The following is a 23,937-nucleotide window of genomic DNA, read 5'->3' on the forward strand; positions in this document are numbered from 1 at the left end:
TTTAAAATCAGATGGATACTAAATGAACATGGCAAATTTCACAAGTAAGTTGATTACTTTTTTTATGAACAGTCAAGGAGTTTGATGTTTGGGAATATAAACTTTTTATTCAAATCATTAGTAGGTTAGAAAACGTGGATTGGGAATACATGCATTCCAGCTAAACATGAACATGTATTTAAATTCTTGCAAATATAAAGCACCAGATGCAGTAAAACTAAGCCTAACTGCTAATATCAATACCACCTACTACTACCACTTCCCTCAGTATTCAGCCAGTCTGAGATCACAAATTTAGTCTGAGTTCTCCAAAAGTGAATACACTAACATTGCACATATAAAGCAGTGGATTACAGATCTATAAATTCAACAATGTATATATAATATCCAAGCAACTCAGAAACAAATAATTTATACTTTTTCAAGATTTTATGATAGATGTGATGCCTCAATGTTTTGAGAATAGCAGCTTTTAAATCACCTCTGGCGATTTAAAATTCAGTGTATTTCCTCCAAATAATTTCTCCTGTTTCCATTTTTCACTCTTCGGATTTTCCCAAGTCACATTACTCTTCATGCTTAACAAAACCTTTGTCTGTTACTGCTACCCAAAATCGCTCATGTCAATCTGAAGAAGTCTCCCTGGTAGAATGAAGACGACAGTCATAGTATCAAGGGAAATGGATGCAATGATTTTTTTCCAGCACAGCATTACATGCAGAAAAGGGAAGACAGTCTAACTTGATTTACAATTGTGTGCTTGATTCGTGTCTTCTGTTTAAGTGACAACGCGTTTCAAATAAATTCATAGTTTTAAAAAAGAGTAGCATCCCAACAGAATTTGCAAAAATAACCTTTCTTGACAGGAGAGTGTAGACACTACCCTTTCTGAACGGTGGGACAGACGGAAAGAAGGCAGAGCCATGTCTCAACGACTCAGAAGGTGGGAGCAGGCAGCACGCTGCCTGGTGCTAAAGAGAAGACCAAAGTGTATAAATCAGTGTTTGGAAGGCACACATAAATCATTTGTGTCCTCTCCTATCAACCTGGACACTGAAGTCATTGTAGTAACCAGCAAGCATGTATCCTGTAGACCTCGTGAATCAGAGCCGAGGAACTTGTTAAAAAGAAGGGAAACGTATCTTTGACTCAGAGCTGTTGGCATTGACAAGTCAGCCTCAACTCAATGCAGTGAAAATACACTTGGTACAAATCTTTCAAATGCACAACTTAATTTCTGTCACTGTGTCCTATGAAGGATGAAAAATTGTTTTGCTGAAATCTGAAGCTATTTAGCCACAAATGAAAGAAACTTAGGTTGCTAAACATTCTTTTCTGAACAAACACGATGGGCAAAGCAAGTAGGTTTACGGTCAAAAAAACAAACTTCAGCTCAAAACCACACAAGTCGATGTATTTTCCACTTAATAATCTGCTTTCCACAAGATTCTCAACTTCCGGAAATACAGCTAAAAAGGTATGAAACATAAAATTATTGGAAGATAATTCAACATTGGTATAAATCCAATGACATCCACGAAATAGCCACAAGCTGCAGCACGTGTGCATTACAGGTATCTTTGTAGGTGGATATACTAAGACCACCATGTTTATTAAAAAGCACATGCATGTCCAATCCCTTAAAACGCCACATTAAGGTGGCAGACACATCACAGAGAAATCATAGACATATATGCACAAGCTTCCCAAACAAGCTAACTTCTTTCATGCCCTTCTTGTGCTATGCACCTGATACCATCAGGCTAACTGACAGCACACAAAGCACGTGGTTTGGTCTGTTTTGTTTTTGCTTTCTGGATGACAGATGCATTTTGAATACCCCTAAAATGTAAATATTCTTGCTTTTGTTTTGGATATGTAAACCCTAGTGAGGCAAAGCCATCATTAACATAGCATAGAAAACATTTCTGCATCGGATATTTTCTATGCTGCTTGGTAGTTTAATGGAAACAGTGCTGTCCGTCACTCGAGCGGGAGGTAGGAGTGCAGGCTGCAGACCCAATCTGAAGTGAATTCCACAGTCAAGCTGAACCATGGGTGACAATCTGGGATGCTTAGGATAAGGTTTGTTTGTACTTCATACAAGTGTAAAATGATTTATCTTGACTTTCAGAAGTGTGTGGACAAGCTTGTGTCTCATTTGCTAGACTGCTGTCTTTTTTTTTTTTTCTTCTTCTTCTTCTTTTTTTAATATCGTTTTGGGAAAATACCTGAATCAATTTATGTATAAAATGAACCCTCTCAGGGCTGATTTGCATCCTTCTGGTCTGCTAAAAGCTTATTTCCTACAAGTCCAACTCTTTTTGTCACAGCGCACTGTCAAAATGTGTCAGCCTATAAAAAACAAGGCCGTATTTTGAAAATAGATTTTTCATAACTGTCAAAAATACAAATATGTAAAGGCAATATGGGGAGAAAGATTAAATCCAAAATATTCCCAAAAGGGAATGGCTAACAAAAAATAGGCAGTCAGCAAATTGAGCTACTCGCATCACTTGTAATTTTTTTGCTAGCTATGTGCATGTATGCTAAGTAAACATATCATTGCCTGATAGTGCAATAGATAGATGAGAAAGAAAGATTTTTGTCACATTCTATGCCAGATCAAAAAAACCCAGAAGAGCTAATCTATAAAGAAAAGGAAGGGGTTATCTATTCAAGATGAAGTATCTCATCAAATGGAGACAGAAGATGGGCTTGTAACAAGAGACATGCAGGGAGTTCAGTAAATTATAAAAGGAAATGGGAAAAAATGTGGAAAAGACTACAAGTCTCTCTTGGATACTCGTCCAAGCGGTACAAAAGCAAACGCAAAAGAAGTAGGAAAGAACACAGGAAGAAGTGAGGAGAGAAACAAAAACACAGTCATTATGGTGAAAAATGAAGCGAATCTGTTCACCGGATTTGACCAGAGAGGAAGCCCTTGCAGAAATTCAAAGACAAAAATCTGGAAAAGGAAAGGAGCAAAGCAAAAAGCAGAAGACTTCAATGGATGTGATGATAGCGTACTGGCTCGTATCCCGGGGAAGGAACAATGAACTAAGGAGACTGTGCAGGACAGAAACCATATTCTGCAAGAAAAGTCAATGATTGCTTATATGTTAGCCTGGAAAGATGGCAATGTTAATGCTCACTTGTTGACATGAAGACAGTGAGGGAAAAGTCACATGAACAGAACTCAAACTGGTAAAGATTCAGCACTGAAAGGCAAGGGGGTTAGTATATAGATTTGTGAATGTGTAATAAATATTTCTGTGGTAGGGATTTAACGCATACTGAGACATGGAACGAGGCAGAATGGAAGAAAATAATGAAAGAAACATTTTAAAACCTACCAAGAGAGGTCTAAAAGCCAATGACAGACCCTAGTGGAAAAATGCATTTTAAAGAAACCTGAAGAAGAAAGACTTACAGACAAAAATTCACATGGACTCCAAAATTCAATTCAATCCCAGTATAGAAAGAAGACAGAAAAATACCAAGCCAGAAGGAAAACAAGGAAAGAACATTTGAAAAGAGGCTATTTACACTTGGCCTTGGAAGGCCATTAGCAGATCTAGTGAGAGCAATCTTGGAAGAGTGAGGACGGAAAAAGCCAAATTTTCTTTGAAAAGGCTAGTTTCTCCTTTCACTTACACTTTTGCACTACGTGAAAATAGATTAGCTCAATCAAATAGTGTTCAACAACCAAGCTGAAAATCAGAATCTGCCTTTATTAATGGTCTGGCAACAGACTTCAGGAAACAGGGAGTTCAAAAGGTCAAAGACCAACAACAGCAAAAAAAAGATTTTCGGAATTTTCACTGGTGTTAAGCGTTCATCAATCATAAATAACTACAAAAAGGATCAGAGGTTTTGAGCAAAATGAATTCATCATTGCAGTAAGAGTTTGTTTTCTCTAGGTTTACTAATTCTTTCAAATCAATCAGCCAATGTGTTTGGTTCATGGAAGACAGGAGTTGTTTTATTTGCAATATATGTCCTTCTGAAGTTCAAAATATTTTGAAAAACTACTGAGAAGAACTTCTTCTGCAATAAATTCTTTTAACATATAGGAACTATCAAACCACTAAAGTTGATCATCTTCAATATATTTTCATTGTAGATATGCCAATTTATACTGGAGGAGGAGACGGAAACTTTGCATAAAACATACAATTTTAGAAATATCTGCTTTAATGTCTGCATAGCCAACTTTTATGGGGACCAGAATTATGAATGGAATGGTTCCTGGCATGAGTTTTTTGGGTGTGTATTTGTTTGGTTTTGAAGAAATAATTTTTGGGTTTTTACTGACTATTTTTATTCCAGTTAAATTAAAAAGTGTTTTCCTCCCATTTTAATGAAAGTGTTGTCATTACACAAGTTTTCCAGAGACAAGAAACATTAATGATCAATTCTCCTCATCTTTCAGTGTCTGCTGAAACTCTGACATGTCTGAGTTTTGGCCTCTGAAAATCTCTACTTATTACAGCTGATGATGAATGGAGAAAATCTGTACTGAAATTCAAAGCCAAATTTTCACCAAGAGATCTGCAGAACTTCTCTAATGTCAAAGGAATTGCTCTGATTTACTCAAGCTCAGGGAATTGAATTCCAGCTCCAGTCCCTATAATCCAATTCTGACACAAATACTTTGTTAATTTAGAATGAAGTTGTGCAACTGGTTTTCCCTTTAAAGTCTATGGTAACTGTAGGTGTTTAGCTAGAGGGAGACAAATAAAATCATCCAACTGTCAAAGCAAATTTTCAAAAAGGAAGTTTTACACTTCTTAATGGTATAACACTGCCAAAAATATTACTGAAAAACAATGCAACCTCTGAAGATTTTAAAACTTAAATTAGAAGAACAAATCAGCTTTTGAACTCTGAAATGAGTGCAAATCTTAACACAACTCCTAATTACAGAGTCACTAAGAGGATTCTAGCAACATGAATCAGAAGTCAAGAGCCAGGAATGTTACCGTTTCAGTTAGCTCTTTCAGATGTCCGGATGCGCACATGTGTGTGTGTGTGTACATAACTTGTGTGTGTACCTACATGTATCTACATACAAACACACGTACATACACACACACAAAATTTATTACTCCAATTTGCTCTTTCAGATGTCTGTATGCACCTTGTGAGAGTATGTACACATACTTACACACACTGAGTGCAATAGGCTGCGTCCGAAATCCTAAGGGGCGGCCTAGGCAAGCCCCCAAACTGTATCTGCATCTTTCATGCTGAGAATTTCTGGCCACAAGTAACAGCACTGAAGCAGACCAACATGACAGTTGCTGCAGAAGACAAAAACAAAAGACTAACTCACAGGCATCGTGCTCACAGCTTGATGCTCAGGTATTGATGCCAACGAACCATTCTGAATTATAATGGCTTGATATTTAGTCCCAGATCAACATCAGTGGCCAGGAGTACAGAGGTGAAGAGAAGGTTTAAAGACAACACTCTCCTGCTCGACAGTGGATAAAGCACATCCAGGTGTCATACACATCCATCTTCTGTTTCATAATACCTACAGAAATTAAGCTTGTCCCATTAAAGGAGATGAACAATTTGGATAGAAAATACATATGCTTATACCGCAAAGAAGTCACAAGCAAATTCATTTCACGATCTGAATCATGCACAAGCATGAAATTCAGATCCAAGCTTCCTCTCCATCTTGGAGGATTCTCCAAAGGCTATTCTCTTTGAAGAATAATCAATATCCTGAACATAGAATCACAGGATATCTCAAGCTGGAAGGGACCCATAAGAATCATCGAATTCAACTCCCTGCTCCTTGCAGGACTACCTAAAATGATGCAAGTTCAATAACTGGGCACAGAAGAACAGTTAAGAATAAAGAAGCAGACCCCCCTTTGAATTTTCTTAGAATTATATTCAAACATTACTTCAAATATCCTTGGCCTTTTATTTTTTTCCCGTTGTGAGCACTCATTATTATCCTTTTAACTCTGACCTTGTCTAGGCCACCCCACCTAAATAAAAGTGAAGCGAGAATACAGGATACTGCAAAATGACTGGAAGTACAGCTGTGCTGGAGCCCAAGCTACTTCAGCCTTTTCCCACTTTTTATATACATATAAAAATATATATATAATTTCATATTTTTATTTTCCTTTGCAATATACTATAGCCAGCTAAGTTTCTCCGAGCCTAGGACACCAGAGCTTGACTTGTGAATGTTTGTTATTCCTAAGAAACTAATTTCCCACTGTGCATAGCCTTGTTTCCTTTGTGCATTTAGTGTGAAATACTAAGAAATCACAGCTCTCCGATCTGTTTATTCCTGCTGACTGGAGTATTCCAATCCACTGGAGTGCACTCCCCACTGAGGAGCTGTGGCAGAAACTTTTCAAGCACAGTCCCAAATTTAACTAACACTGAAGTTAAAAACTGTGGAAACAGACAGAACATATACCTACGCTTGGACTTTCACTGGCACGATTACATCTTAAACAGGGCAAGCAGTGCTGAGACTTCTGCTTACTTCTCTGGGTATGCACTGCTTCAGATAACAAAGAAAAACCTGCTTTTGCAATGAATTATTGGTTGGTGAAAGCCACTCCCTTCCTTTGCCACTGTTTGCAGTTCATCTTCTACAAGACTTAACATGTGTACTTTGGGGTTTTCTCCTTCCTCAGTGAGAAAATGCTCTAGAAATTTAGCAACTTCAAGGGGTTTATCTGTGTCAACTGTCCATCAAAAAGGAACAAAGGTCTTACATTTTCAAAGATGACAGTGAAACAGTCAGAAGATCTTTGTCCATGCAAAAGAGAACCTGAAGTAGCACAAGAAAGAATGATTTTTAAAATGGCCTAATGAGATAATGGCTAACAACTCATAAAGAGCACGATCTAAAGCCAGCTGAAACCAGCAGGAATTTTTCCACTGGCTCTAGTGAGTTCTGCATCAAGTCTCTGATGGTCACTCTAACCTTACGATGCCAAAAGACAGTAATGCTCTAAACTATGCTGCTGCTGTCATTTCTCCAGGAAATCTTTTTCTTCAGTATACTTCCAAACTCAATGAAAATCATAACAATGCCAGCACAGAAAGTATAGCTCTGATTTTTTAAACATAAAATTTGGTGCCAGATACCCATACTTTAGTCTCTACTGCTAAAGAAATGATGAAAGTAAAGCACTTCCAACAAAACACATATAAATCGGATCACAACCAATAGACTAGGACTTGTTTTAAAAGCGTGACCAAAACACAAGCTAAAAACCAAAATCCAAAAAAACCGATGCACGATCAGATACCCTGATGTACAGCCTAGTTGTGTAACTATTTGGCGACGGCCTAAAAAACCAAAACGTAACCCCCCCCAGATGATGTTAAACAGCATATGAATACCAGTCTACAAAGCTAACAGAAACTACACTACTTTCACCCTCAGCATGATGCTTTCTTCTGATATAATACTCAGCCACAGGAAATTAAAAGCAGAACAATATATTAAGACAGTTCACAATCCAAATAAACAACATTAAGAAGTCTCAAAGCGCTGCCTTTCCATAGATAGAGGATAAAGTGGTTTGTTGTTTTTTTTTTTTCTTAATTCAGACAGGTTGTGTAGAGTATTTTCTCCCCAAATCCTTTTTTTTTTTTTTTCTTTTTTTTTTTTTCCCCCTCTTTTGGTGGGGCAGGGAGGAAGGTGTCACAACTTTGGAAAGGCAAGTTGCTTTTAATTAAATACTAGTTAATGACTTTGACTGACTTGTGCAATTGCCAGTATTTTTAGTTGATGCTGTCTTTCTGACCTGTAACCCTCTAAACTAGAACAAGCACGTTGTTTAGCGTTTGTTAAATTTAGACAGCACCACTACCCACTATTACCCCCTCCCACCGCTGCTGCACTAATCTCCCATGCCAGCTGCTCAAATGTTTACATTTGAAGGGCTTTCTCTGTGCAGAAACAGTCTCTGCACAGCATCTCTCATCTGTACATTTGCCAGAATCAAGGCAAGAAAAGCTTCACTGCTAGAATTCTTGATTAATATAGTCTTAAATCTTTCTTCTTCCCTTCCTCCTTCTGTCAAATCCATTGCCGTTCGGTTTTTACAAGGCAAACCTCCACAGTGCACTTTCCTGGCCTGACTCTTGTCCTATGCAAACAACCGTAAATCAGAACAAGCTTCGTTTAGAGCCAGTGAAATCACACCATCTCTGTGCTGAAACTGGGAGAGATCAAAATCAAGATGTGTACCCGAGCATTTGCTGGGACGGAAAGAAGAAAATGTTATAATCAGAGGAGGGGTGTGGGGGGGAACCAAACACTAACTATCGTTAATCTGCTGGTAATCTCTCCACCTTGCTATGTCAGCGTACTTCAGAGACTGCCTACAGAGTTCATGTCCTAGACATCGGCCGTACCTGGCTCTCTCACCAGGTCACCGAGGTACTAAACCAGCAAAACACTTAAACAGGTGCTTGGTATGACACTGAAAACATCAGTGGGTCCAACACCTACAGCTCCTCACCTATTTAAGAACTCTGCAGGGCCACATCTTGCTATTTGCCTTGACCTGCTTCCTCTTCTGGCCTTCCAGCTGACCATTTATAAAACCAGAAATACTTTCCTTAGTTTCCCCAAGTATTTTGAGATCTGCTTAAAAGTATAAATGATACCAAAAAAAAAAAAAAAAGTCAAGAAAATGGATCAGACTGAAAGTATTACTACTTCATGCTGTTGTAAAAGTCTTTTAAAAGACTTACTGCAATTTGTCACACTCTTTCCCCTCTTCAGCTTGTGTCCCAAAATTCTGCTGAGAATTCAAATGAAATATTAAACACTGGAAAGTAAGAGAAAGAGCAATGACTGGAATTATTTCTAATCATTTCTGCTAAGCTCAAAGGGGAAGATCAGTACTGGAGCTGCATGTAAAAGACCAATGAAACCTAATTTAACAGTTGTTTATTAAAAAAGAAGAAAGAGCGTGGAACAGCTCTGCAGACTACAGGCGTTAGAAGGTCTCTTTCTGTAGTGATGAACAACTGAGCAGCACACACAGTACCTCGTGCTATACAGTCTTTGCTTCGTATACACAACTCCTCTTTGAGTTAAAGGGAGACCTGTAAGGCCCGCTAAGCCTCATGGAGGTTTGACTTTGCATGAGAGAACGAAGCCATAAAGTTCACTTAGGAAAACTTCCCCATCAAAGTAAAATACATTGTGTCCTGTCAGCAAATGTTGTTTTGCAAATGCTCCCTCAGCTGCCATAAGATGTTATTGAGACATATGGTTTCACACGCTACTAAGCGGCTTAGTTTTGCCAACGAACAATAATGCACAACAAATATGTGTGGAAATCATGAGATCATCTAATTAAAAGAAATGTTATTGTTTGCCACTACTTTTAATGAAATCAAGTCTTCACTGTCCACAGAAGAGGCTGGAAAAGAACCAAATCCTATTAGCGCTCATGCTTCAGAAATTGGTTGCAAAAGAAAAGAAATTATACCTTAACCAGTGTTGAAAATATTCACTGTATCTAGACTCTACATATGCTAATAAGATATTTTAGACTAATATAATAAATCTGTGGTTACATGTGATTCAGATTATGCCACTACAAAAACAGGTGTTACTGTCTGAAAAAAATTTTCCATTGTATATGAGAAATATGGAGTCGACGACATACAATTAGCCATTTCGGATTTCATCTAATAAAGGGCATTGGCATAAATACACACTAATCTTTTCACTGCAGTAGTTACATTTGGAAAGCTTTACAAGAAATATTTTGGATATCCATCACTAAATCAAACAGAAATTTACTTTGCAGTGGAATTAATAATTCCCTGACTCATTCCCAGACCATCCCAAACTTAAACATGAAAAGCATTTTATGTGCACAGAAATATGTGAAAGACTTTTTAAAGGAACTACATCTCTGCTTATCCAATTGCAGAAAAGCCTGATTGTGGGATAACTTTTCTTTAAAGGTGGTATTTTCCACACCACTGCATGCTTGCCAGTTACACTAAGAACAATATGCTGAAGGAATTATGACTGAATATGAATTACAAGGCTATTATACACTATTAAGGGGCTCTGGTAATATTAAATACCAAGGAAGCAAAGCCTGAGCGGTTGAGATGTCACTAGAAAAATCTCAAATGGAATTTAAGTTTGTCTTTGGGTTATTTTTAATGTCCTTTTATTAATGCAAATTAAAAGCCATCGGTCTTATTAGCTGTTGCTTTATTCTGTTTTTTTTCTAGTGCGTTAACTTCAGAACTTTTCAGTGAAATCAGTAACAAAAAATGAATCAGACATAAAAGGATTTGGGTGGTTAAGGGCGTGTCACCAGGTCTTAATTAAACGTCGGAGGGAGATATCTGAGCCAAGTTACGCCACAGCGACTGGGTACATCCACAGTACGGAGAACGATGCCGCGCAGCCAGGTCTGGAAGCTGAAGTGCCTGACGCTGGCCTAACTCACCACGCTCCTGTTAGACCGGGCCTCCCTCCCTCACACCGCTTTGTGCCTTCCCCGCGCTGAGCCGGACACATACCCTTCTGACGTGCTCACTCCCAGTTCGGTGCCTGAATTCCGCTTCTGGGCGTGCTGAGCACGAAAACTACCCAGAAGCCATGTTTCTAGCCTCCTGCCTAAACTCCACCAGGATCCACGGAACCGGCACATCTCTCCACCTTCATCAGCCAAGGGGCTTGATCCCATAGGTGCGCTTAAGGCACAACGAAGAAACCTGGCTCCGCAAAAACGTAACTGCTAGCCGAGGCAGCTATGGCATTTCTCTCCTGTCTTGTCCTCCCCCTGCCCCAAGTTCAACGACTCAATAAAAATATGGTAAATCCAGGCTCACAACCTTCTTCTAATTGAGAAAAAAAGAAACTTCCCTCTCTCGTGAGCAGAGGGAGATTATTCTCTGTTCACGGACATGAATATGAGTTTAGCTAGAAAGAGACTGAGATTAGGGCACTCCTCTGGGCAGCGAGCAACAGCCATCTGGCTCCTCCAGTTCTAGCTTCAGTGACTACTTATTTGCTAGATCTAACATCTGCTTAGCATAAAACATAGAAAAACATCTCTGGCACTGGCACTGGAACCCAGAGCTGCCACCGCACTTAAGCTGTTTCGTTACTGGTCTGAATAGCTAAGCTTGCTCTTGCTCTCTCTTTCTGAGTCACTGAATATTTGGGTACTTTTACAAAAGGGTGCTTCCCACATCAAGAATACCTCGCAGCTTTGTTCCAGGCAGTCTCCAGCCCAGCAAGTATTTTGGTTTTCTTTGCAAAGGAGGAAATAATTCCCTCAGTAATGGTCCTGAGAGAGAGAGAAGATCGGCTGGTATCTCTAAAGGCAAAGAGGAGAACTGAACTTGGCTCTCCCACGTTTTGGCTAACAGTGGTAGGTGGTAAGCTTTTAGAGTAAAAGCTTTCGATACCTAAAACTAGCAGCTGACTCGAGGTTTCAATCTTGAGCAGCAGCAGGTAGCAGACACAGAGGATGGGCAGTGTTTAACATGCAACTCCTGCCGTGCAGATTTCAGTGCCTTCCAAACTCGGGAAATCGGAGTCTGGGATGCTTAGATCCAGTGTGCAATGGAAGCCCACGCTGCCGGGTATTTAAAACAGGCACTGCCAGGCACAGTTGGGTCCATTTCCTTTTGTAGATATGGCCCTAACTCAAGCCCTTTTGATTCAACTTGCTCCATTTCTCTCTGTTCATCTCAGAACACCTCTTGAGAATATTTCCTTCAAACTGTCCTGCAAAAACCACTGCAGGAACTCAAGTTTCTGAGTTGTCTTTTTAAAAGCAACAACTTGAATGCGATGCGTTGTGATGATTTTACTCTGAACCATGCAGTTTTATGTAAAGATGCATGTTCTGTCAACCAATGACTACACGATAATCTTTTGTTTTTAATAAAACCTTTACAGTTGCAAAAAAAAGTTTAGAAATGTGACCTCTACAGAACTAATGCTCAGAAGCCAAATGGAGGGAAGGGAAGTCCACCCTAAATGATGTTTTCAAATCTCATGATCATAAGCCACTTTTGTGTGGTGAGGGCAAGAGCTGACAAGTGATTTTTGAATGCATGCAGTTGGCAATCCTGTGGTAGTACAAGCCAAGCAGCACAGACAGAACAGGGGTCAGCCGACAGACATGTCTCTTCACCAGATACTGTTTTTAATAGCTTGTAACTTTACCATGCTTTAACCATAGATGCTGAGACTTTCCATTCCAGGTGTCTGCCTCAGGCGATTTTTTTCTTTTTTCTTCTTTTCTTTTTTTTTGAGCCAGAGTAGTTCAGCTGGTTCTGAGATTTTGTTGTTGTTGGTTTTTTTTAATACTAGCTCCAAGGACTTTTTCCGTGAATAGGTCTAGTAACACCATGCTTTACGCTTTGGAGCAAGAACTTGGTCTGGTGGCAGGCAGCCACTGTTTCAAGCTCTTGCCTTCTGCTATCACATACTGCAAGAAAAAATCTAAAGATATTACGTAAAAGCATCTATGATTCACATGAACAAAGACTATTAATATCCTGTAAGTGCACGCCACAAAAGGAGGTGGGTAGAACTCCATCTCTTCAGCAGCCATAATCTGGCTGAAAGGCACCTCCATGGTCCACCTAATCTATCCCTCTGCTCCAAGGCAGAATCTAGTACGTGTAGCTCATTCTCTAGACATTTTTTGAGGCTGTACAGATTAGGTGATGATAAGGATTTCATAGCCCTTTAATAACCTGCTCCCTTGTAAAACCTCCATGCAGTCAAATTTTTTTCCCTCTAACATCTAAGTTAAATTTTCATTGCCATATATAAAGCACATTACTTCTTGTCCTGCCCTCAGTAGACAAGGAGACAGAAAGTTGATCACTGTCATCTTTGCTACCTATTGGAATTCTCTGAATGCCAGTCACAAGCCCGTTGGCTCTGGCAAACCTATCTTCTTACCAAGGAAGCTTAACAATAAAATGATTTTTTTGTTGTTGTTTTCCCAGAGAGTATCACAGGATATCAAAATAAAACTAACTCTACTGTGACGGTGAGATATCTGGTATTTAATAAATCTATTTTTCTTCTAGTCATGTGAACAGTTGCACAAATGAAAACATTTATAACTATACTGTATCTTCCCTAGTGTCATCCTGTGCCATTTAACTACTGGCTTACAGGCACCCTGTAACAGAAGACTGGGGGCAACAGATCAGTCTGCTGTAGTATTTAGGCAACTCTCAAATTTGGTGAGTTTTACGTTTTGCAAACCAAACCACTCTAAGCAGTATTGTTTCAAGGCCAGATCACAACCTACGCCTTTGACGGTACATAGATAGCTGTATAAAATGCATCAGAACTATCCCAGGATTTGACCCTGCTAGTACAAATAAACACACGTAACCAACATCATCCTAAGCATTACCAGGAGACCAAGAAGCAAGAACATGAAAACAGGAACTTAAAGTGAATGTGACTGTCAGACACAAGGACATGTTAAAACCAGATGGCTGTTAACTTCTATTTAGATGCCATGGGCAGTATTCTCATTCCTACTGCCCAAAACAGTACATGGCCATGTGAGGTGAAATCCTTGACAGTAGACGGTATTAACTGATCACCTGGGACCTGACATGGTTGAAGAGAAGCCACATTTCCAGTCACTTTTGCATAAATATACTTGATCCTTCTTTCCAACCACTTCTGAACTGGGAAAGCATATCATGAATTATATAACTCCTGCCATCTACGAGGGCATACAAGTTTGAGCGCATCAAGAGCAAACAAGGCCCTGAAAAGGTAAATAATCTATTTTTTAAAGGCCTTTATAGGGAAAATAGCTGTTCCCATCATTTAAGAAGTGACTGCTGAGGTTACTAATGCACCAGAAGTCCTGATGACTTTATTCAAACACTAGCACAATATTTTCTTCTGGAACATGATACTCCAATTAAATAGGTACTATGAAATAAAAAACCCCATACATATATCCTAAACCTATCTAATAACTGTTTGGAATTTAAAATTACATTGTATTTTCCGATGGTTTTGTTCATGAACATACCTAATAATAGCCACGACAGATTCATGAAGCAGGGAACTACTGGACTACCTGCTTCGTTTAGGTTCACTGATTCTGAGTAACACCTCTATTCAGACATACAGTGAAGACCAGATATTTTAAAAATGGTCCTGGTGAAAATCCTCTAACATTGCTCTGCTGAAGCCCTGTTTGAACTAGAGAAACCTTGTGTGATAAGACATTGTGCTGAAGTTTCAAATCCTCTGGTAAGTGTCCCTGGCTGTACTTCTAAATATTTTTTTCCCAAGCTGATTTATTACATAAACAAAGTCCACATCAGAGCTACACGTTGTTCAGCACTTGGGACGTTGTTTTTTCGCTCTTGATTTATGAAAACACGAAGGCCCCAAAAATAAAAACAGCTAATTTTAGTACTGCGTTCCAAATATCGGGTTTCATCTTGATCAGTTGTTTACTTGAGGACAGTGACACCAAGCGGCAGAGATGACTTAAACTCCCTTTTTTTCCCTGGCTGTTCTAAATTCCAGCTCTGACCGTCTGCCTTTGGCACACAAAAAGTGGAATATGGTTAACTGGGCTGCAACTTCTAACTGCTTTATTTGTATGTTGTATTTATACACAACTGTATTTTAACAGCATTTGATTTGTGCAAAGTTAACCCAGATAGAAAGCTCATCTGCTTAGCACAAAACTGGAACAGATTAAGGGAAAAGATTTCTGTTGCATTTACAATACACCATTAGATTTCAGATCCTTTACTGGCGTGTTGTATAATGAACTGCTGCACTCTGAGGATTGTCATGGAGAATTCTTTTCTCGCATTTTTACAGCCTCTAAGGTGTTAACAAATTCTTCTTTTTTCACCTTTATTTTTTGCTGATACTGTGAGCAAATGTCCTTTCACCTCAAGCATAAGTGTTGACTTTCCCATCTTGACTTTGAAAATCTGCTTCCCCATCAACAATCCCAAGTATTTTAGAGGCACTAATAATTCGAGTAATAATTAGATAAACACGGCACTGAGAATTGTTTGGTGGTTAAAAAGCGAATATAACTTGTCCTTGAATAAATACTAAGGATCTCTTGTTTCTTACACCTTTATTCCATTCCTTCATATTGCCCAGTTTTAAAAAAAACCCCCACCCAATTAATACCCAGAATAGAATCATTACTTCTTCTACAATTCAGTGCACATCACCACCACATAATACTGAGGAAGGGATTTAAACTAAGCATACCAAAATTCATGCCGTTACCCCAGTAGTACTTCATGAGTCACATATTTCCTTATAGGCAAGAAAATTTTCCTAATCCAGCCAGTGTATCCCCTGGCACTACGCTGAAGGCAATGGCAAACTATCTTCCTTTCAGAAATAAATCTAAAACTTTGGCTTTGATTCCCACACAGCAAATGCAAAATACTTTCAGATGACCCAAAACAGTAACAGAAAGTAGACCTGAGGAAACTGCAAAAGAGGAAGCCTCTACTGGATGACATTTTGCCAAAAGTCCTTAGTTCAGTGAAACTTCTATATAATGAGTTCTAAATGTGCATTTTGCATATATGGCTATATAATATACCACTCATTTTGAATAAGGATGCTCAGTTCCAATGAAGTAAATAAGTGAGGATATCCATCGAGCAAGCAGAATAAAGCATTACTCAGAACGATTGAGGGTCTCAAAAGTCTAGCCCATAAGGAACTGCTAAGCTGAATTTTAAAAATTATAAAATGCTTTCATTGGCATTCCCACTTGAATTTTATCTTACATTAATACAAGTTATCTATGCCAAGTTTACAGTATTTTAGAATTTTTCACCTAAGACGTCACAATTGTTGACCTTTTTCTTGAAGCCCATCTAGCCTGTTCAAAGAATGGACCTTCTGTGCTGCTGAGCAGATCTGTTAGACTAATTTTATACATCTTCTGCAAGCTTTAACAGAATAGTACCAAAATAAATGGAACTATGTCAATACGTTCATTTAAGCATGTATTTATGTCTTAGCAGGATCGGTGGTCATACAAATACAGGTGTCAAGCCAGAAATGAAAGATGTAAACACTGAACAATGGCTACATTGTTCTTGAAGATTAATTGCTCTTAAGAGGAAAGGGGGGAAAAAATTAAATCCCTGACATGTTCATGTAACTGAGTAAAAAGAAAACATTTTTTACCTCTTCAAGATCCCTTTGCTCCCTATCACCTGTGCCTTTAGAAGACAGTTACATGTCCAAGACAGTTTTGAAACTTTTTTTCATCAGTGTCAAAGGAAAAAAAAAAAAAAAAATCTTCATTTACAATTTGCCCTATAAGTTTCCTACAAAAATAAATTAAGACATGTCTCTCTTCTAAGGAAAGCACCACACACTAGTGTAAAAGACAGTTCAGAGTATCTGAACCACCTTCATATCCTCATTTGGAATCCTTCCTCTTCCTCCTCCTCCTCTTCTAGTACTTGGGTATCAAGATATTGAGATTAATTTATAACAGCAGTAAATACTAACCACAAATTGATTTTATTTTGGCAGAGCTTGTGATGTTTTTTCTATACTTTTACCTAGTATACTTCAAATACCCACATCACCCTCTAGTAGCACTATATATTAACAGAGCTCTCTCACTAAAACATTCATCTTTATAGTGTCACCCAAATTTTTAGTGTTACAAGCAGCTTTCCTGTTTCAGCACTCTTTCATTATGAAGTCTTCACATTTGCAGAGGTAGGTGTTTTTTAACCTCGCAGCCAATCATTTCTCCATCTATTTCTCCTTTTTGACTTCTTTTATATTATCCTTTTTATCTGGGATTTGTTCTCTCACACCTCCATTTTCCCCACTATTTTCCGTCACCTTTCTCTGTGGCTAGTCAGCTGTACATTTTGCAGATCAGCACTCCTTTTCCAAATACCTGTTTGTGAAAGGGGGATTCAGACCTGAACCTTACATTTCAGGCTTCTATCATGTCATCAACAGCCTCTTCTCCAGGTTTTGAAAATATGGTAACAAAAAGCCAAGTAATGAAAAGCAACAAAAAGACACACCATTTATTTGATTACTAATTCACCAGAACAGCCTTACAAAAATATTTAGGATTCACACTTCCTAATTAGATACCTAAATCCTCATAATTTAGTAGTCTGTCAGGCACTTAAAAACCTTTCTAAATATGGTTCACAGGATTTTAGTACCCCAAAACCTACTGAAGTACTTAACAAAAAACCTTTCAGCTACTTCCAGTGTTTAAAGCAAAAGTAATCTCTACCCCCGAGCTACTTATGAAACAAATGGAATGCCGCCATGCTGCAGAAGATGTGTAAAGGGATAAAAATGAGAGGTGTGGTTTTATAAGAAAAAAGCCCCCTCTAAATGTCACTGATAAGGCAAACATACTCTTGCATCACGCAGTACTGTCACTGCCTTACAGTCACAACACCTATGTCCTTGGTTAAAAGACTTTTTGCTCACAACTGCTTAGAATTTAACTTCGAAAGAAACTTTATTTATAGTGAAGTTAGCAAGTTTTACTTGAAGACAGTGGATTGCATTTTAACTTCTTCAAGATACACGAACTGTGCACTCAAGTAACTAAGCCTGCTAAGAAGTAAGCTATTTCTACTTGGCTAAGCATCAGGAATAGCAGTGGTTTCTGGTTATTCAAACTGTGGGATCTAATAGGAAGGCAATAGCATCTACAAGCCGTGTTAGTACTTACATCCAAGCTTCCTTCACTTGTAGATGCAGAACTAAAAACATCCTCCTCACCACAATCTCTGTTCATCCTCAAACGTTCTTCTGTCTGCAACACAAACAAGTATCCTACACAGCAGCAGCAAAGGAAACAAAACAGCAAAAACATGCCAGAGCAAAGCATCAAACCTCATTACAGAACCAAGACAAACTGTCTCAGTAGTGCTGGACCTGATTGATGAGAAACTGAAGTAGTCTGCAGAATTTCTCTGATGTAGGCAAGGCCCTAAGAAATCTATGAGCAGAAAAATTTAAACCCAAGAATATAAAGAAACAGAACAATTCTTGGGCAGGGAGGAGAACAGGTAGTAAGCAACTCCTATAGCACCAGGGACCAGACTGCGAGTCTCTGCTATACCCCCACACACAGTGGAACAAGCAGAGAACTTCTTCCCTGCCCCTGTCAATGATGGGACTGTTTCTATGCGCTAGCACGTACCCTACTTAATTCCAGATCCCATGATTGTCTGCACGGGGCCTCTGCTCTACCGGATTGCTTAGCAGTGCCAATTTGATCTGGATTTAGCCTCAGGCACATGACTACATTTCACATAAAAAAGACACGGAGATCATGCCACCTTTAGGTTTTTTATGCCAGCTGCAGGAGAACAGAGGGTAACTGATCCAGCATAAAATTAGAATGGAGAGAACAAGATGATACCTGATCTGGCATTAAGCCTGGCAGTACAAAGTTAACCAAAGAAATATTTTCAACACATTTGTATCAACCATGAGGAACAGGAGGACTCTGCTTTCATGCTATGTCACGATGTTTTTAATATAGCAGAAAGTTTTTTTCAAAAAGTTAGATCTAGTGTATTGTCATACCACGATTATTGCTTTCAGTGAGCTAGCTGAGAAGGAAAGCATGTGCGTGGGCACAGAAATCTGAGCATAGGCCTGTAGTGTGCAGTGACACCTGATCCAGGACAGTTTGCAACACAGGCTAACGCTCTTCTTCCCTTGTAAAAGAAATTGCCCTCCCCTTGTAAAGGCCTGCAGCTCTGCAGCGCTACTACTGTGCAAGACTTTGGACAATTCTTACTATCAAATAGTTCTAAAATACAGACTATGTGTGACCACATATATACATACACACACAGCATCACTGCAAATCATAATGCAAATAAACAGAAAATAAAACAAATAAGCAGAACCAACTTAAGTCTTGCAGAGGAGTAAAAATGTAAGAATAACTGGAAAGAGCAGAGTTTAGGAAATCTGGGCCTTCGATTCCAGTGCCCTAAAATCACAGGGCATCCCATCATATAATCCCTTTATAAACCTACCAAATCCTTTCTTAAAAGAACTTAATTAATTTGCCCTCATTCTGCTAACTAAGTCTGTTTAGCAGTTTCACTGCGGGTTTTTGGCTACAGATCTTCGACAATACCAAGCCAAATGTATTATGGCTAGTTAACACCTGCTTGCTCCTGTGTGCTGCGCTACTCTTCGGGTTTCAGTAATTCTTCCATCTATTTGGGTTCAAACTCATAGAGGTTTGTATTGAAAAGGCAACAATGACTTCCTTGCTAGACTAAACAAAGTAACTGCTTTAGTTTCTTTTCCGACAGAGTGTTTGTCCTTTGCAAGCAGGAGTCCAATAAAGAAATGACCAAGAAAAGTCGATTAACTTGTCAGAACTAGCAGCAAGAAAGACTTACACCTTTACCTCAGATTTAGAAGTAGTTTCTCATACTTGTTTGTACAGTTCCTACTTTTTCCCAGGTCGAATACTACTTATAACTTGTTAACTGATCCTCAATATCCTTAACATCTATTAAAATTTGTATTTTAAAACCCCTCCAAGTAACACCTCCTTTGTGATTACCAAGCACAAGGAAGAGAATAGGAAAAAAAGAGAGGAGTTTGCAATCTCGGGACACTCATCCCAAACTCAGCTGTGAGAAACCCACTGCAGTAACCACAGAATTGGGATGCTTCGTAGCAACTTTTTCTAAGGTTGCAAGCGTATATATTTTACAAGTTAAATCCGAGCTGCTTCAGGAGTTAGAACTCCAAGAGCACACACTTCATACTGAAGTTCAGAAAAATTGAATCAGAGGACAAACTATAATGCAGAAACTGCATGCTGTAATATACTTGGTTCTTCCAGAGGAACTACAGCCCCGCAGCGTGCTCTAGAGGCTCAAGCTGAGCTCCCTTGTTTACTCGATTCTTCCAGGCAGATACAGCATTATTGCCCCAGTTATGCTTTTGTTCCCTTCTAAATGGGAAATATTTTCTTACAGAGGATAAACACTCTGAAAGTGACTGACTTCCTATCTCATAAAATACAGTTTCCATGTGTCCTTTGTAAGGTGTTAAGAATAGCTCAGCATCCATGACAGATCAGATTTTTCAACACAGTAGTTCCCAGTGTCCCTAAAGGAAGCTATTCCACAGCAAAAGCACTCCAAATTCAATCATAATCGAAAGGGCAGAAAACTAATACAGATTTTTGAAAGCTTTCACAGTTATAAAAACATAACTGAGAAGACTGGAAGGATAAGTGAAACACTGGTCCACTAACAAGCATATGTTTCTTAGTACCAGTTAATCAGCCACACATTTTATGATTTCACTGCAAAAACCTTGGAGAACTTTTTAAACTAAATGAAAGAAAAATCCCTTTTTACTCTGACATCCTGGAGTATTAAATACTTTACAATCAAAATCAGTTGACACCAATATCTGTAGTCAAGGATGCAAAAAGTATGAAGTTAAAAGCCCAGTGTTTTATGTTCTTGAGTTAAAAAGGGGTTTTTGTATTTAATTTCCGTGATGAACGAAAAATTTTTCATAAAGGCAGGTCAACAGAAGAAAATTATTTTATGGGAAATTCCTTTTTTAAATTTTCCAACTCAAGATTAAAACCAAAGTTAAAAATGCCTAACATGCACCCCAGAAGATACTGATCCTTCAGTTTAGTACTGCAAGTTTATTTCTTTTACACCTGATTCACTGGTTTTACAGACTTGGAGATGGCAATAGCATGATTGCAGAGACCTTCCTAAAGATATAAATGCTTTAAAACAGATTATCACCCATGCACAGAAGAGTTAATAAGACACTTCTACTTGATATCTTAATTGTACTACATAACATCAGTTCTTTCATAAACGCATTCTGTAATGTGAGCACTACCAGTTAGTGGACATAAGTTGCTTGAAACGACTGCCCTTTGTTAACACCCACGGACCCCACAGCATTTGGGGGGGACGGGACAGGACAGTAAGTAAATGGTCAATGTGCCTGACTGTCAATAAGCAGCTGGTATCTCCATCAGGCTGCACTGATTAAACATACTTTATGCACCTGCTAACAGAAGCAAGGAAAAAGGGAAGAGGGAATAGAGAAAAGAAGGAAAGAACAAACAAAAAGCCCCAAACAAATGACACCATCCACAGACATAATACATCTGGGAAGAAAACAATTCTCTTTAGTAAGGTAGTACGCTGCTGAACACTTACCTTGCTGCTTCTTCTATCAGCTTTAAACAATCCCAGAAGTCTTGCCTTTTCTTTTTCTATTGCATCATTGCTTACTGAAGCCTTTCGACTTGGTTCTGAAACAATCATAATGGAATATTTTTTACATTTCTGAAATAAAGATTCAGAAGATCAGTATTTTAAAACATCCTGGATTAATGCTGTATTTTTATGAACTGGAGATGTTATGAACTGAATTATCTAAGTAACTGTCAGATCCTGCACTTACTTTTTCATCAAACTTTTATTTGTTCTGAGTTTGTTCCAAAATCTAATAGAGACAAATGGAGTAATTTAATAAACTACAGTTAAGTTTTCTATCACAATTTAGTAATCCTTATTAAAAGGCAAAAAAATGAGCAAGTCGCTTTGTCTTCAGAAATGCTTGTTAGATGTCTCACTTAAAACTCATAGAGTACTGTAATAGTAAAAAAAACCCCAACAGACTTTTAAAAAAAAGATGGTGAGTATCTTCAGCAATTCACAGGCCTGACTTAACACAATGAACCTAACAGAAAGACTCTCAAAGTGGACTGGGATAAAGCTCCACAAAGAGGAAAGAGACCCTTCCCTTGCAAAAAGGGCTCTCCTTAAAACTTAAACCAGCTGGCTGTGCTCATCTTTTCTCAACTTGGTGCTTTTACTTCAGGTGGGAGACGAGGCAAGTTTATATGTACCTCAGGCTCTAAGAGCTCAAACATGCATGTCCTCCTTGAACCAGCTAAAGAACTGTAAGAATCCTCGGCCAGTTTAGTCTCCCTTCAATTTCCCCCACACCAGACAAACTGGATGAGCAAAATAAGGTCATGCATTACAGGGAACAACCACTGGTTTGACATTCAATATACAGACTGTAAAGCTCTTCCACTTTTTTTAATGGACACTGCATAATGCTATAAAGGCTTCTCCCTGGCTCCAAGCACATCAGAGCATCCCACTAGCGCACAGGAAGTTTAATGTACAGAGAAAAATTGCTTTCTCTTGTAATATTTGCTTTACTTGTTTAATAACAATTAAGAAGCAAATGCAAAATGACTTGCTTGTTGACACAAACTAAACGTTGACTTCACAAAAAAACCCCTCATCCCAGAACTCCAGTAAACTGATTTGCATTTCACACAAAGCACATGATTTTCACACAAATCGCTTTAGCATGTCAACAATGTCAGGTGTTAGAAGGTGTTAAGCACATGCAGTAGTTCAGAACACAGTAGAAGAGTAAAGATGGGGAACCCAGAGGAAAACAGGGAGAAACTATCCTTAAGAAACACTGCAACTCTACTGCAAAAAAATACAGTCATAAATTAATACCTTCCTCAAATACTAAGTGCGGCCTATGCTTATTCTCCAAAAACTGCCGTTTTTCTGCTCGGGGCTGGGCTGCAACTAGATGTGGATCACGATTCCCTTACTCACACAGTCTTCAACTATGAACGATAATGATGAAAGGCTAGCATAAGCTATGTCAGTAACAGCTGATTGTCAACGTTGCCATTAAGTGTTGTATAATACCAATAAACTGGGATTTTAAACACGGTGTATCATCTCAAACAACAAGGAATCTTTATAAATCTGTATCAATTTTTCTTAAATAAATACAGTAGATATTCTCTCTAGTATTATGTTCTGCATAAGAGGAAGCCACAGCAAGTAATGACAGAGGATTAGGGCATTAGTGAAGCCAAGAGGCAACAGGCCATGAGCTAAGATTTGCTCGATGGCTGTCACCTATTGGAGGTGGACTTCTTTCCTTCCTGAAAATTTAAAGAGTTATCCACAGTTTTATTTTTGTTATGTTGTGTTTACTAGTAATGCAAAGAAGTAAAGCTAATTAGAAATCAACCATACCTTTCTTGGGGAAAATCAGTTTAAGCAATGTATTATAACAGACTCAGTGGGGGAAAAGGATATACTAAATACACACATTTTCTGTTTAACTAGAAGCAGAAGCACCAATGTAATCTAATCAAACCCCACCTACCGCAGCAATTCAGAAGTCAGCATTTATTCAGTTATCCAATGTGTATACATAGGTTTGATATTAAAATGCTTCGTTTCATGGAAATTGAAATCAGTGGAAGATCTCACAGATCTCAAAATATTCTGTCTTTGCTACTAACTAAATTTTGAAGCCAGGAGACCTCTGAAATGTTAGTATTTCTGAAATTCAACTAATCATGCTGCAGGTAACCTGAAAAGGCTTGGAATCTGTATAGAAACATATCATATCACAGAACAGTTAAATGACAGGATTTGTTAACTGCTGGCATTTTAATGACAATTACTGAAAAAGCAGCATGCACAGTGTGTGTTCTGACCAAAAGCACAGACATGTAAACAACACTTCACAAAAGACAACACAGATCAAAAAAAGCTTGTTTCTCTACAGCATTTTATGCGACATTCTTAAAATCTATCAAAGCCACATTAAACATAGTGTGAAGGGAAAGACAGTTTTCCCTCAGCAGCATTGTACAGTACCTCTATAGTTCAGAGAAGGTTCAGACTGAGTTTTTGATGGAGGAACTGGAAAAGGCAGGCAATGAAAGGACAAGAGAAGACATATTAAAGTTCTAATATTGCCTTGTAAACCACCATATTCATTAATTACTCCTAGTACTTGTTTTCCTAAGCATTACAGAAGAAAAT

At 38.5% G+C, this 23,937-nt stretch overlaps 1 protein-coding gene across 9 annotated transcripts in view; it reads right to left on the minus strand.

The window, feature by feature from the left end:
• COBL (cordon-bleu WH2 repeat protein) overlaps positions 1–23,937 on the minus strand; it is a 210,634-nt gene that overhangs the window by 82,579 nt on the left and 104,118 nt on the right. For 6 of the 9 annotated variants that reach the window (XM_069778682.1, XM_069778684.1, XM_069778683.1 and 3 more), the window contains 3 exons: positions 23,770–23,814; positions 21,271–21,365; positions 17,763–17,846 (listed from right to left, as the gene is read on the minus strand). In XM_069778682.1, the coding sequence (XP_069634783.1) occupies positions 17,763–17,846; positions 21,271–21,365; positions 23,770–23,814 (224 nt within the window). The remainder of the gene's footprint in view (positions 1–17,762; positions 17,847–21,270; positions 21,366–23,769; positions 23,815–23,937) is intronic. The other 3 variants (XM_069778681.1, XM_069778685.1, XM_069778686.1) reach the window with 3 other exon arrangements.

Source organism: Haliaeetus albicilla, chromosome 3, assembly GCF_947461875.1.
Source record: "Haliaeetus albicilla chromosome 3, bHalAlb1.1, whole genome shotgun sequence".
NCBI lineage: Eukaryota > Metazoa > Chordata > Aves > Accipitriformes > Accipitridae > Haliaeetus > Haliaeetus albicilla.